This window comes from Pipra filicauda, unplaced genomic scaffold (assembly GCF_003945595.2).
Source record: "Pipra filicauda isolate LSUMZ 115617 unplaced genomic scaffold, ASM394559v2 scaffold299_size895176_pilon, whole genome shotgun sequence".
Lineage (NCBI taxonomy): Eukaryota > Metazoa > Chordata > Aves > Passeriformes > Pipridae > Pipra > Pipra filicauda.
Genome location: NW_024104419.1, coordinates 145,978 through 161,276, shown reverse-complemented (window position 1 = coordinate 161,276; position 15,299 = coordinate 145,978). Strand labels below are relative to the sequence as shown.

The 15,299-nt window shown below is 42.2% G+C and overlaps 1 protein-coding gene across 3 annotated transcripts in view; it reads left to right on the top strand.

Moving 5' to 3' along the window:
* The window catches only part of EYA2 (EYA transcriptional coactivator and phosphatase 2), an 81,539-nt gene that overhangs the window by 53,284 nt on the left and 12,956 nt on the right, over positions 1-15,299 (top strand). For all 3 annotated transcript variants that reach the window (XM_039383069.1, XM_027745944.2, XM_027745947.2), the window contains 4 exons: positions 1,917-1,984; positions 3,948-4,125; positions 5,754-5,881; positions 6,362-6,445. In XM_039383069.1, the coding sequence (XP_039239003.1) occupies positions 1,917-1,984; positions 3,948-4,125; positions 5,754-5,881; positions 6,362-6,445 (458 nt within the window). The remainder of the gene's footprint in view (positions 1-1,916; positions 1,985-3,947; positions 4,126-5,753; positions 5,882-6,361; positions 6,446-15,299) is intronic.

Below are 15,299 nucleotides of genomic sequence, written 5' to 3'. Positions count from 1 at the left end.
TCGCTCTGCACAGCTGGTGCAAAGTTCAGATTAAGTTAATTCCAACTGTGCAAATCTCTCCTTTTTCTAATTCTCTCTGATTGTTTGGAAACCAGGAAGCTGCAGTATCATGTGCAGGTAGCACAGCAATAAACATGTTCTCAATCACAATTTACACATAAAGCGTGAGTCCCTCGAGGTAACTCATCCCCCTCTTGACAGCTTTAATAAAGGATGATGGATTGTTTCTAAATGACAGTTTAGGAAAATCAAAAATTCCCCCCTGTATTGTTTTGAGCTCTGGTGTACAAGAGCTGTTTTGTCTTCTGTGGAAGTTGTTTTTGCCTGTAAGCACTGGGGCTCTATTACTCTCCTTCACAGTGGTGAGAAATGCTCAGTTACCACAGGAGTGTGTTCATCCTGCTGCATATCTGTGACTTTCTGAAAAACTGCAGGAGCCAAGCGTGGGTGGGAAGTGGGGAAGTGCCAAGAGCTGAATGTGTTGCTGTCTTTGGGATGCTGCTCTGGGCAGTCTCCTGGTGTGGGCTGTGGGAAGGAGGAGGAATTGGACACTGATCCACCCAGAGCTGCCTCCGAGGCAAGAATGCCAGGAGGGGGCATCACCTGAGCCCACCTGTGCTGGCTCAGCTCCCCAGCCAGGATGTGCAGGGGGCTTGGGCAAACCCAGACCTCCAGGTACCTGGCAGTCACCTGCACTCTGCTTTCCTCCACTCCACTCTTTTCTTTTTAAAGACCACATGTGTCAACAAATTAGTTGTGGAGGGCAGAGTCCTCTCTCTCTCTCTCTCTCTCGTTTCTTTTTGGCTTGAGATTTATTTCTCGGTGCATGTGCTTTGTAGCTGCACTTGGCAGAGTGGAGTTTGTTCAGCTGTCCATTCCCCAGCTAATCTGGTGTCCTAAAATAAAAACAAGCAAGTGGATCTTTGGGGAATGGTTGCCCCATGAAGACATGCAGCCCTGCTCAAGAGTCATTTACATGGTGAGAAGCCAGAAAAGAAAAAAAACAAAGGCTGAGGGACTCAGCAGGGGCTCAGTCTGGTGGGACACTGAGGTGATGGAATGGAGCCCAGACAAGAGCCCACTGCAGCCATGAAGCACCAAAGTCTTTCCCATGTCATGTGAAATGAGAAATTTTGAAATCACAACCAGCAGAGAGTGGAGTTAAATCAAGGCTAGAACTTGCCATGGGTGCCGGATCTAGGGGATTGGGAAGCTTGCAGCTCTCCTACCACTCTCTTGGTGGGAGGCAAAGAAAGACCATTCCTGGACATCTCATCTGAACCTTTACTTTTCCCCATGTAAAAACTTTGTGGTAATGCATCCTCTAGCTAAGAAGGCCTGGCTGGACATCAGCTGCTTTGTTTGAGACAAAACAATGTCCATCCTTTCTCTTCCTAGTATCCCAGGATGAAGCAACGTGTTTGCTCCCTGCTGTCCCAGAAATCTCAGCAGTATTGTTCTTATGTTTGGAATATCAGCACCAGGGAACGAACGTTTCTTCTGAAAATTCCTGGGAACCTGGTCCATAAGGACAGGTGCCAGGACATACCTGTGTGTGAAAGAGCACGTGTGAGAGGTTCTGTACATAATCTGAGGGGTTTTCCTACAGGAGATGATGATAAAAAGTACTGTTCTGTTAGTTATTGGAAAAAGAAGTAACTGAATTTTAAATCTGGGCTCAATCCTTGTGTCCCAGTTTTGTTTCCCAGCCCAATAAGCAATGTTTTAGTGTATGTAATGAATGCCTTTCAATCAGCAAACCCCAGAAGAGCCCAAAGTCTTTACAGCCTGAGATTTGTGCCATACTTCTTTCTAGTGATCTGATACTTAGCTTCCTGTTGGAAATTATTTGTCTTAATACATGCTGTTGCTTTAATTGCTGCTGTGTTTTATGACTGTGGTATTCTTTCCCTTAGGCACAACAGGGATTTACCAGGGAGCCAATGGCCTGACAAATTCTGCAGGATTCAGTGCTGTGCATCAGGTATGGTTCAGCATCCATTACTGGCAACCTCCACACTTATTTTAAACACCTGGAAAATTTGCAGATCAGAGAGATTATTCCAGTGTTCACATACATTTAAGGAAGGTGTTGTTGTGTATTTTGCTGAAAACCATTCTGCTCTGCTCCCGTGGCCTGTCTGTTTGCTGGTCCTGTAGATCTCTTGATTAATTGGAAGATGTGTCTCAGTGCACACAGAGTGCAGCCCATGCAGGAGGAGGATGCCCCAACAGCCTCTGCTGTGCTGCTGTAGCAGTGCCAAGAGTTTCATCATCATTCTGCCATCTTACAACTTCCAGATATGTTGTCCATCCTCTCCAGGGAGAACTGTTTCTGCAGTCCTGTCGTCTGCTGTCTTGGCACTGTGCAGTAAATACAACAGTTTGAAAGAGGCTTTGGCAGGTCCTGATGAATATTGAGCCATCTGAGCTGTCTGTGCACTCCCTCTTTTGAGAACACACCTGTCTGTGGCTTCATGCCTCAGATACCTTGATAAATGTGTGGGTATAAATAAACAGCACACACGTATACACAAGGCAGATGTTTTCCAGTAGCAAATGGCTCTTCTTGTTTGGCCCAAACAAATGAGTCCACTGTCCCAGAAAATGTGTTTTGGTTGGCCAGTAGTTTCAGTTCCTTGTTTGTAAGGTGATTGTTGACTTGTATTTTCAATGGCAACAGTGGGCAATTTCTTTATTGCTTCAGTTTGCCTAAAAACATCAGTATTTGCTGATAAGAGTGCATGTGATTGAAGCATGGAGGTTACCTAAAAAGGGAAAAAATAATTGGGCTGTTTTCATTATTTTGTGATATTCTGCAAGAGAAAACAATGAAATTATCTCATTTCTTTTGCAGTCTAATTGTTCTTGTGACAACTTGAGTCTTTGTTCTTGAAAGCTCCCTGGTGACTGAAAGTTAATGAAATAGCTGTGTCACAGATAAAGATGTAAGCTGTTAAAGGAGGAAAGTGCTTTTAGTCTTTCTACAGGCCGTTTATTATTTAATTTTATTTAATACCAGAGGCTAATTACGATTTCTGAGGAAATAAAAACCTTTTGCTGAAAGACAATGCTCAGAGCATGAACACAGTTCTCTGTCTGGAAAAGCAAATCAGTGGACAAGGGCAGGAGTTGCAAATAAAATGAAAAGAAAGAAATTAACTCTTTTATGCTTTAACTCTCCAGAGATAAATTTTATAATCTATTCCAGTGTCCTGCTTCTCACAGAAAAAAAAAAAAAAAAAGAAAAGCTATGAAGGTAATGGGTGTGGAGGTTTTTTGGAAGCCTTAAAATCAAGACAAAAGGGTTTTGTGATACCTCAGCTTCCTAAGGTCACTCATACCTTGTATTTTTTGTTCATTTTTCTGTAGGTAGGGAAGATGATTCAGGCATTCAGTTATTGCTGAGATAGTTGGACAGACTGTTGTGAGCATTGCTGCAAAACAGTTGCTACTTTCTCTTCATTTCTTTAACAGCTGATCAGAAAATGTTGCTGATCAGGGGAAAATGCAGCTTGTTTTGCTCCTTCTCTCACCCAGTTATTCGTTCTGTTCTTGCAGTTTATTTGGTATTTTGTTATTTAGAGAGATTATGTATTATACAGAGATTATGTATTCCAGCATGGAATTCAAAAAGCCACCCTACTTCCCTCTTATATAAAATTGCTAAATTCTGTAACACAAAATGTGTCAGCACTGATAACTAAAACCCTCTGAAAAAAGCAGATTTCTGACCTCCTATTGATTGGTCGATCACAATAAAATAGGAGTACATTTGGGAGAAGCAGAAATGTAATTTTTTAAGTGAATGAGATACGGTCCTTTAGTGAAATATTCCTGAGCTGTGACTCTCTGAGTCCGTAAGTAACCCTGCTTTCGTGGTGCCTGACTCGTTTGAAAGATAAAAACACACGTGTGCCAGTTGGATGTTTCTTTTTTCCTCAAAGGAATATTCATCCTATCCAAGCTTTCCTCAGAGCCAGTACTCCCAGTATTACAGCTCGTCCTACAACTCTCCCTACGTGTCTGCAAACAGCATCAGCCCCTCGGCCATCCCGACCTCCACCTACTCCCTGCAGGAATCCTCCCACAACATCACCAGTCAGAGCACAGAGTCCCTCTCTGGTAAGAGCATCCCTTGTGTCTCCAGGCTGGCAGTCTCAGCCATCTGGAGGCATAAACACTATGACCTTGTTGGTGGAGTTTTTTAAAATAGGTGTATTTACGTGGGTAACTCAGGTTTCCTGGCACTTAACAGTTCTGCTTGCACAGGGCTTTGGGAAGAGATTCGAACATCCAGGCTCTCTAAAACCATCCTGTGTTGTTTTCATGAGTGTGCAGGGTTTGATCTCCTCTAAAGGTGGTACAGAAAGATAAAACAATTACCTACAAACCCCAGATCAGTACTGAGGGCTAACATGGATAGCAGTGAATTCAAACCAAACAGCCATGCTCTGAAAAAGCCCCAGTTTCCTGAATGTCTGATGACTTTTCAGCCCATATGTCTGTCAAGGCTCATATTCACCTCTTGCAACAACAAGTAATTTGTGCATTCATAAATAAGTACATTAAGAGAAAATCCCTATTTAAAAAAAATCTACACAAACCATTTGTCTTAGGTTGAAAGTTCAAGGTGGATTCCAAGCAGAAAACAAAGCTTCAAGATTTGTGGCCTCTCTTTGAATGCTTAATTTTTAAAGTTTTAAAGCTTAAATGTTGTATGGAATTACTGATGGATTATGATCCTCCAGTGTACTGTTCGAGTGCAGTCTCCAGATATCACTTCCCTACCAGTTTCCATTGCTGTGCAATAACATTTATATAAAACACCACTCAACTTGTGGATGATCACCCAACACACCCATGGCAGGTCTGCTGGCTTATGAAACAAATCTGAACATCTGTGGTTGCTGTAAAAGAAAAATGACCTAATATTGTTTTTTAAAAAGAAGTGATCACAGACTGCTCTAAAGGCAGTTGGAGGATTTTCCCTTCCTTAGATCTTGTCTCAGCCCTTTTGAGAAAGGATGATTTCAAAAAGGCTTGTTAGGCACAATCCCAGCTTCTCTGAAGAAGAGGATGGTTATTCTAGGAAGCTGCAGAGGCCACAACTTAGCAAGGTGAAAAGAAAAATATGTTTGAATAGGATTTGTAGTGTAAGGTAAGTGAAATCCAGACAGCTTTATGAAACTCAAGCCAGTCAAAACAGATACTTCATGCATGGAAAGTTCACCTTTAACTGTCTCTTCTTGGTTATTTCTAAAATACTGTCCTCTGTGAAATGGAGCAGGGCTCAACAAGGTAGTTCTATATTTTTAAATATAAGTTGATGCAAAAGTATATTTTTAATAGTGAGCATTCGTCAGAATTTAAAAAAAATATTTTCAGAATTTGAATTGGTCTTGGATTCTTTTTCCATTGCCTTTCTGATTTCTCTCTTTGAAAAGAAGTGGGGAGGGGAAAATTCCAAAAGCTTTTCTTATCAACGAAAATGTGATAAGGTTTTTGAAGTGACACATCCTTTTTAAAATGTTATGCATGTGGTCTTGGTGATTTTTGAAGTTGCTTTAACAAGTCTTAGGAGTTAAAACTTATTTCTCCAACAGTGTTGGCTACTGACGTGGAAAGAGTTAGATTTTCTCTTGATGTTGTCACAGTGTTTCTGTTGCTCTCCTTTGAAAGATTGCATGCTTTAATTATAATGATACAGTGCAAAAAATTAAGTTTACAATGGAATTTCTTTTTCCCAATAGGGGAATATTCAACAACACCAGCAAAAGATGTAGAAACAGAGAGACATCACAGAGGGTCAGATGGCAAAGTACGAGCCCGGTCAAAAAGAAGCAACGATCCTTCCCCTACTGCTGACAGTGAGATCGAGGTAATAACTTGAGTTTATATTCCCTTAGTAAATCCAGCAAAGATAAACAGTTGCATCTCATAGCAAATCCCAGAGACAGAATAAAATCCTATAACTGAAACCTGCAGACATAGGTAGTCAAAACAATTGCTTAATTTCCATGTTATCGGCATCTCAAACTGTTCTTCCTGTGTACACTTCTTTTCCTTTGGGCTTTTTCTGAGCCTGCTGTTTTGTTCCCCTGACTTGATGTGCAACGAGGGATTTGAGTGGTTGTTGGGAGAGCAGGCTCTCAGGATGAGCAGCACACACATAGTTCCAAAATTCCTGATGTTTCCCTTTGCCTGCTTTCACAGAGCATCCACAGTCAGCGCTCCAAATGGGCTCGAGATCTTAAAAAGCTCAGCAGTCCAACAGGACGTATTTGCTGACTGAACCTATTCCTGCAGTTGCTTAATGTGTAACTATATTTCTTTTTTTCCACCCCATCTGTCATCGCAGCGTGTGTTTGTGTGGGATTTGGATGAGACGATAATTATTTTTCACTCCTTACTCACGGGAACCTTCGCGTCCAGATACGGGAAGGTAAAATTCAATTTTTTTAGCATTACTGCTTGTCCAGCCAAATTGCATCGGGAACTGTGGGGGCAGCTGACGAGGCAGCTTCTCAAACAGGTGCTGCCTCTTTTATTCAGACGTGTTTGTGTAAATGTGTCCTGTGGTATTTCCTCCCAACATGTGAGAATTTAATTTACCTCCCTTTTCACGTTGCAAGTAGCCCCTCGTTTTTCAAAAAGCTCAGCTGCTGCTGCTGGATGGGGATGGTCTTTCAGTGTCTGCCTTCTGCAAGAAAGAGCATCAGGCAGCCAGACAGCCTGAACTTTAGCCTGAATGAGGTAACACATTTTTTGGTAGACCAGTGTTTTCTTATGAATCTCAGACAACTTCGTAAGAGTGATTTTGTGTTTGTCAGTCTAGGTTGCCATGAAGAACACTGGCTCTGCTTCCCACATAGCTGCTGAAGCTCACATTTTTAAGGGGATTTAGGAACCATATCTAGCTGTGCTTACTTTAGATACTCCCCCTTGAAATGCAGGCAATTCCATTTTTTTTGGTAACTCACTCTGTGGCTGAACAGACTGAACTTGGCTGCTAAAGAGAAAACCTCTGGCTTTTGGATTTAGTACCAGGTGCTTCAGTTTCCTCTAAGGCAGCTTTTTATGATAAACACTCAAGTCACTTTGAATTACAGAATGTCAAACACTTTTAAACGGGTGGGAAAAAAGACAATATCATTACCTAATTAGAAGTGGATGACCTAGTTGGCAGCTGTTTCTACACATGGCTTTGAACAGTCAGCTTCATCAGGAGACTGGAAAATAGCCCTGCTTCTCTCAAGAAGGCAGAAATATGATTTGACATCATTTCATGGCTTTACCAGCTGTACTTTTTTACGATGGTTGTAACGAGCTGAACGTGTAATTAGTGAGATAGATTTATTGTTCGCTGTTAGATGTGCACAGTTGTAAAGGATATAAAATGGTGTTTGTGGTGTGGAAGTCTACTGCAGCACTTGGAATGCTGCTAACACTTCTAACAGCACCCTCTGAAAACCAAGCACGTTGTTTCCAGGCAGGGATTTATTCCGATGGGGCGATTGAAGCGGTTGCTTTTCCCAGGGAATGTGGTGAAGGAGGTGTACCTGTGTAAGCTCAAACCTGCTGCCTGCAGAAACCAGAAAGAATTAGGCAGGATCAGGAAACAATTGTCTGCTTCGGAAAACCTCTGTATAAATCTATAAAATGACAAAACTTCCGTTGGCCGTTTCTTTTATGCCAATTTAAGGAATGATACAAACAGGAATATTTTCTTTTTGAGTGAATGAATGAATCACCTTTTACTATTAAGTTACAACAGGCTCCTTGAGAAACTTCTTCAGAAGGATTTTTTTTTGCAGTTCTTCATTTGTTTCTTCACTATTAATTCCTCAGGGCTTTCCTGTAAGGGAAATGATTGTGTTATAGAAGTATTATAGTCTGGTGGCTTGATCCAAAGACAACCAGAAGCTTTGGTGGGCTTTGGAACAGACCTTAAACCAAGAGGGAAATACAGCACATTCAGACAGGCTGCCCTGGGAAGTGTTAAACAGTAACACAATTCAAAACTATCAGGTACAAGTGAAACAGAGAGTCAGAGGTTAATAATTTCATAATCTCTTACATCAGTAGCATAGGAAGCGCTAATCTCGAAGTAAATTAAGTGTCAAGACCTAAATTCTTATTTTTTTTTGTCCATAACTGATCACAAAATAGTCATGTGCCTGTAATTAGGCATGCACATGCTTATAATTAAACCTCACACGTGGAGATCTTGGTTCAGTATGTCTTCCTCCAGGAAACATGTCAGTTTATAGGATCTTGACCATTCCCCTGACCAACATTTATGTCCCAGTGTCATCCTGTAGAGCTGCTGTGCAGATGCTCAGAGAATTAGTCTATAAAGTTGTTCAAGCTGAAGAATAACACCTCTTTCTGGGGTGATTTTTTTGGGAAGATGGGAGGAGGAACATCAACCACAGCTTCAGAGTTTTGGGTCTAAACTCCTTTGTTCTTTAGTGACAAAATCTCAAATGGTTCTGTGTGTTGCCTCTTCCTTGGTGATGGCAGCAAGAAGGAGCTGTCCAAAAAATAATAAAAAAAAAAAAAAGGAGGGGGATTATCAGTTGTAGTCAAGTATTTATGTTTTCTGACCGGATTTCCTGTGAAAAGTCTCTTTTCTTTGGTTTCTGAGGGAAACCACTGTGGTTCTTGCTGTAGATGTGGGCTCCTCAGAGCACTGAGGGTTAATCTCAGGTGTTTAGAAAATGCTTTGCCCACAGCATCAGTAGCAGTTAAAACACAAAACTTACTCAAGATTGAAGCATGAATGAAGAGCCCAGCCTGGGCTGCTCTGCCCAGACTCTTTACTCTGGCCCATGGATTGCACAATCCTCTGACATTGGGTCTTAATGTCTTTGCCAGATGGTCCCTGCTGTATAACCTCTGTAGTGGCAGTCAGAGCCTGCACATTCACATCTCCTTTTGCTTCTTCCTTGCCCACAGCTGAGTGGGGGCATCCCTGCCCCAACATGGTCCAAGGGATGGGGGCACAGAGCTCTCAAACCCAAGGACATCTCTGCACCCTTGGCTTCTCAGCAGGAAGCCTTCTGACAAGAAAAAGCAAACCCCCCCAAAAGCTCCAGAGGCAGTTAACCCTGGGTATTATGTTCAGGAGGGTTTATAAGACCTCTTCTGCAGGGCTCTGATCCCACCATGACTGCAGAATATTTACCATGTGCTCAGAGACCACAGCAGGTGTAGACCATTATAGATTACCCTGCTGTCCTTCCAGACTTTTTAATCCCTTCAGGTGTGTAGAATAGAGCTCCTCAGGGAGGTGGCTGCAGTCTTTACTATGTCTGCAGGGATCTGCCCCCCAAATCACTCACTAAACATAGTGGGAGAAATGGCTCAAAATCCATAACAGGCTGCTGGGCTTTCCCACAAGCTTGGTAAAACTCAAGGGGCTTGTTTGAAGCAGGTAGGTGAACACAGAAAGATTCTCTTGGTGGTATTAATTCAGAAAAAATATGAAGAGATTGCATGCTCTCCTGAGCCAAACAGTCATGAGTCTGTTCCTCTTTCCCTGAGATATTTGCAAGTTCATTCCATAATCTGTTGTCTAAGCCATAAAAAACTTCTGCATCTCTTTCAGTCTGAGAAATTTGAAGTATTGATTCGTTCTCACACTTTTTGAAGGATTAGCATCCTTGAAAAGGGGGCACAGGGTGTGTTGCATTCCCTAACTGGGAGGTGTGTGTGAAGGTAATACCTTTCCTTAGTATTTTGTTCTGCTGTGGCTGTGTGTTGGTATACACTTCTTGGGACTGTAGTGTCCAAATGAATTGTGACTCAAATAAAATCTGGAGTTAAAATTCATCCTTACATGCAAGAAAGATACTCTGAAATCCTGGAACCAAATCACAAGGATTTTATCTTGGCCTGAACTTACAGAACTGAATGCACAGGACAGTGTAAGTTCTTGATTTGTGTTGGATCTTCATCAGTACTTTGGCAAGGTCAGATCTATAAATTTCCCTTTAAGAACCATAGCAATTTCTGAGGTGCCCAGTTGAGGACAGGACATAAACATGATTTTCTAGCATTTAAGCAAATGCCATAGCTGCTCTGTGCTGGCCTGTCTTGTTATGATTTTATGGATCTAGGAAACCTTATTCCTCAACAGTTTCACTGGCAGCTGTATGTTCTTAAAAAAAGTTTTCCTTTAAATGAATTATAATTTCCAATTAAAAAAAAAAAAAAAAGTCATTGAAAAGTTCCTCTTTGGCTCTACTGGAGATCCTTGTAAAACCCTAGGTTTGATTTTTTTAATTTCACCTTTTTTCCCCTGCTTTCACTGAATCCCTCAAGTAGCTTGTGCTTTTTCCCTGCTTTGTTCTCTCACAGGACCCTAAAGCCAGGACCTGAGTGAAACACCGTGGGGATTTAATCAAATCTGATGGTGATTCATGCTTCTAATGGCCGAGTCTGTCCTTTACTACTTTACAAACTGAGAAGGAATAAAACCCCATTTTATTGCTCGGCTGTTAAAAACTATTTGTAGAAGTTGCTAAGGTTCAAATCAAAAGGGGCCTCCCTTGAGAACTATTAGTTAATTCTAAGTGCCATGGAGTCGCTTTTTTCCTTCTCTCGCTTGAGATGTGGCCTTATATCATGACTGCTGTTCAAACATCTGAGAGTTTTCCATTCCTTTGACAAACATGAGCCAAAGTGCTTAAGGACATCTGTTTATTTTATTTCTTTAATGAGAAAACCTTCCAATTTCTTACTGGCTCAGCTGTGTTTATTTACATTTTGTTAGTCATATGTGTGGGGCACCTTGGGACGTTAAAAACCTGCAGAGGCCTATGCTGAGGGCTGCTCGCAGGCATCCTGGTCAGAAAGGCAGAATAAGCCCTTCCTAAGGAAAACACAGTCCTTGGAACTCCATAAAATAGATTTTCAAAACAAATAGAGCCTAATTCACTCAGTAGATCATGGATTAAGTCAAGATGAATACAATTTGGAAAGGATTTTCTGAGGAAGTCGGAGATTTTTTTACCCACTGGAGGCTAAACCTTGTGTTTAATGCCTTTTTAAGTTAAATTAAAAAAGCATTCAATCACTGCAGGTAATAAAGAAGTCTGTTACTTTAGACATGCTGCTATATCAATTATTTAGCTCATTATTGGAGAGGAGGGAGGGGGTGAATAATTCCAGCCATCTGATTGTTTCAAAGGTGTATTTCAGGAGCAGGGGTCTGTGTTTGTCATCTGTGCTGGCTGATGGGAAGCAGCAGCAGGAACATCCCCAGCAGGTTGGGGGGTGGGCATGGGAGGTGCTGGGAGCTCCTGGGGATGGAACCTCTTGTTCTGCAGCTTAGGAGAGCAGGGGGGTGGTTCTGAGCAAAGTGCACATGTGGCATTTGGAACCATTAAAGGATCATTTTGAACATAAAATAACATGTCAGAAACAATGCTGGGTTATTAAACAAGCAGGAGGAAAGGCAACCTGCTTTCCAGTTGGGGAAAAAGAGTTTAAAAAAAAAAAAACAAAGGGAACTGACTTGTTTTAGGAAGTTACATGAGCCAAATGTGCCATTGTGCTGAGGGTTCCACTCCAGGAGGTGTTTCTCCACCAGGCTTTCCAGGAGTTTTGGGGTTTTCACAGAGCTATCAGAGACTTTCATATCGAAATGCAGTGATTTTCCTGTGTGGAGGGGAAGGAAATGAAGATCAGTTTGGTTTAAATTCCACTCCCTCTTCTGAAACTTATGCCACGTATAGTACAAAGGAATTATTTTTGGTCATGAACCTTTTGCTGCCATTTATCCTCAAACATCATGGCCCAGCTTTTAACCTGTATTTAAGTACTATACTACCATGGGACTGGAATCCATTTTGGATTTTATGAGTTCAGACATGGGATAAATCATTGTAATTGTTGCTGCCTGTCCCTAAGTGTGGTTCCTGTAGAGAAGGAGGAGAACCTTTTCAATCTCCATGTGCTCTTGAATGGGAGGGTTTAGTGACCTACGTGCCCATTTGCTTATTGGAATAATTTCCAAGGTGAATTCCCCACCCATATGTGAACAGATACATGACAGTAAAGACAGTCTTTCAATAAATATTGGAAGCACTCCTTAAATCACAGTAAGGGTGAAAAGGAAAAGGTGTCTGAAGAAAAGGGGTTCAATTATATTTGCTCTCCATCTAGCACAGACTTTTCACATACCTGTGGATACTATTAGTTTAAATTCAGTAGGTTGTCTAATAAACCTGGATATATCAGTATTTGGGGAACAATATCTTCATTTTGAGAGGGAAAAAGTTTGGGCCCTGAAAAGCTGAGTGATTCTGTTTGAAAAGGGGTGATCCTTTTTTAAAGAAGCCTGAAGTGTAGTCCCTTAGGTAAATCACTTCTGAAAATGGGTTTTAGCTCCTGAGCTACTTTGATTACTTAAAACAACTTTTCTCACAAATACCCACTCCCTTGCTGGAAAAGCTCTGAGAGGCTCAGTCTGGCTCTGTGTTATTAAAAAGATAAAATTGCAAACTAAGCTACTTAAGTGTAGTTAGTGAAAGAGCTAAATGTGTTTTCTTCCTCAAAAAGACATGGATACTTGAACTAGAACTGATACACATGGTTAATATCCCATTATTATGGGAAAGTCTTGTTCATGCCTCAGGTTTTGATCAAGGTGTAAAATGTTACAGCAAAAGAATGGTTATTCTCACAGACCCTTTTTTGTTCAAACATGTGGCCCTGGTATTGGTATCTTTGCTTTTTTGATTATTATTATCATTTTTATACTACAACCAAGCTGGTCCACTTTCCAGGAGTTCCCAAGTAATTAAACCCAATTAAAACTATTAAATTCTTTCTTTTGGTGACAACATTATTAACAGCTAACCACAAGGAGGAGATTTAACTTGGAAAGCCCTTGATTGTGTACTAATCCGTCTCTCACCTCTGGCTGACACCTGTGGCAGGTAAACCCTATAGAATAGGAGTCTGATGAATACTTTTAATTAATACTTTCTTCCTTGTAGAAAAGTAATTATTTGCTCACGGCATAAATAGGTATTTGGCAGGGATTTAAAAAGAGTGATTAGTTGAAAATACCAGGGCTTTATTTTGATGGGGTTTTTTTAAGGGAAGTGATGGTGTCTGAATCCAAGATCCATGCTCAGAATGACTTTGTCCTGACAATTTGAATGTCGAGTTAATTGTCACGTTGCTGAATGGAGGCAGAGCCAGACAACAGGCTGAGTTGTTCTCCATCTCAGAGGAGCCAGTTTTGCCCCTTTGCTAATGGCCTGCAAGTCTGAACAGGGTACCTGCAGGGCAGAGGCTTGGAATGGGCTTTGGATCCAGGATTGGAGGCAGGAGTGACTTGCACTTGAGAGATTGCCAGAGATAAGATGCTTCCCTCTTCCTTCCCAAATTACAGTGTGCAGGAGGGGAGCACTGTCTGTGGACAGGCAGCCAGCTGGATTAGTGGTGGCTGCAGGTGTTAACAAGTACATGCCTTTTTAATGCATATTCTAGGGCAAGTATAAGCAGTTTGTGAAGTCTCTGTTGCGGGAGATCAGTGGGAAGAATGTTTTAAGAGGGAGCATTTTGGGAGGGTGCTGGTGCTGCAGTCTGAGGTGTGACTGCAGCAGTGCAGGCTTCTGGGCAGGGTAACTCCTGGAAAAGGATCTAGAGACCAACACAGTCCATTTTGGAACGTGCTGGCAGCTATTTGTACCCTAATTTGGGTGTGCATGCACATCCTGCATCCCCTTTGCTCTGCTAGAATACAGACCAGTCAGAGTTTCTCGTGAAACTTTCCCCACTTGCTGTCATGGGGGAATATTTGTTCTCTGCTCACCTCCAGTTTTTGTGGAAATCATCTTTAAGCACAGACAAACTGAAGGCTTTTCAGCAAGCTCCTTTTAGACATCTTCTGTCATATTGTTACTTGAAACGAGGGGTCAAAATGAAAACGGAAACAGAAATTAATTTTGGGCGAGGTGCTGTCAGCTCAGAGGACATACTTGAATTCAAATTGTAATTTTTAAAAAAACTCACTTCACGTGCACAGAACTAGTTCAAGGATTAGAAACAGTGCATGCAGCTGGCCAGCTTGAAAACAACATTGGGAGCAAATGTGTCAGCTCGTGCCATTGGGACGTGAAAGAAAAAAATCCCTCTTGGTGAATTGGATACTTTTTACTTCTTTCACAGCATGTGCCACAGGCTTGTGTTGCCTGTGTTTTCCTCTAGTAGGACTATGTGCTGAATAGGCAGCAAAATTACCCCAAAACAAGCAGAAATGATGCTGCTCACAAGGTGTGGCCACAGGCAGCAATAGGCAGTAGCCCATCAGGCCTCCGGTGAAAGTCACAGGCAAGAGAGAAACAGCAGAGATGTGTCCAAGGATGCTCTTCAGGGCAAACATTTTTTATGGAAGATGTTGAAAAAGGACTTACCTTGCTCTTTGCACATTTTGATCCTTCATTGTTTATAAAGGAGTAGCAGGGATTGGAGGCTTTTTAGCTCCGAGTTTCCTCAAGATGTGCCCTAAGGAGAAAGGGGCAGCTGTGAGACTGTGACTCCTGTTCTGTAGAAGGGAAGGGTGCATTGAGAAGGGGGGATGTGATGAGTCTCTTCAAGGATGAATAGTCCAGAATGAGCACTGGTGCTTATCCCCCCCCACCAGTGGGGAGAGGCTGTTCCAGCTGTGCACTGGAGGGTCAGGAATGCCCGCTCATGTCTGAGCACCAGAGGTTCACACTAAAAGTTTGGAGCTGTTTAATTCTGACCCCGAGGGAAGCCCCAGCATTGGTGCATGGCAGAGGTGAGGCAAGTGGGGATACACTGTGCTGCTGCAGGTTTTATTTACAGAAGGAGTTTATTGCCTGTTTTCCATCCCTGCCTCTCATTGTCCCTGTTTGTGAGAGCATGACTCGTGGATTAGCAGAGGGAGAGCCTCGCTCTTCTAGAGTTACTAAACAAGCACTGGGGGGGGAGTTTTTAGATTAATCTGTTTTCACTGTAAAAAGTGGTTCCTGGAGGAGATTTGGTTTCAAGCTGTCTGTGGTCCTTGGGCTTCACATGCATCAGGAAACACTGGCTGGATCTGTTAGCCAGGAAGCTTGTTCCCAGAGCTCCAGGGCATACTTTTCCTACGGAAGGACATGTTAGCAGGGACCACTGGTACAAGTGTGGCAACTTTAGGCTGCTCTGCTGAACTCACACTGCTCCAGCGTGGGCAGTAGCATCCTCAGCAGCACAGAGATGTCCTTCAGTGGCACAGGATTTCTGTGCCTGGCAAGAGCTCTCTGTCAACACCT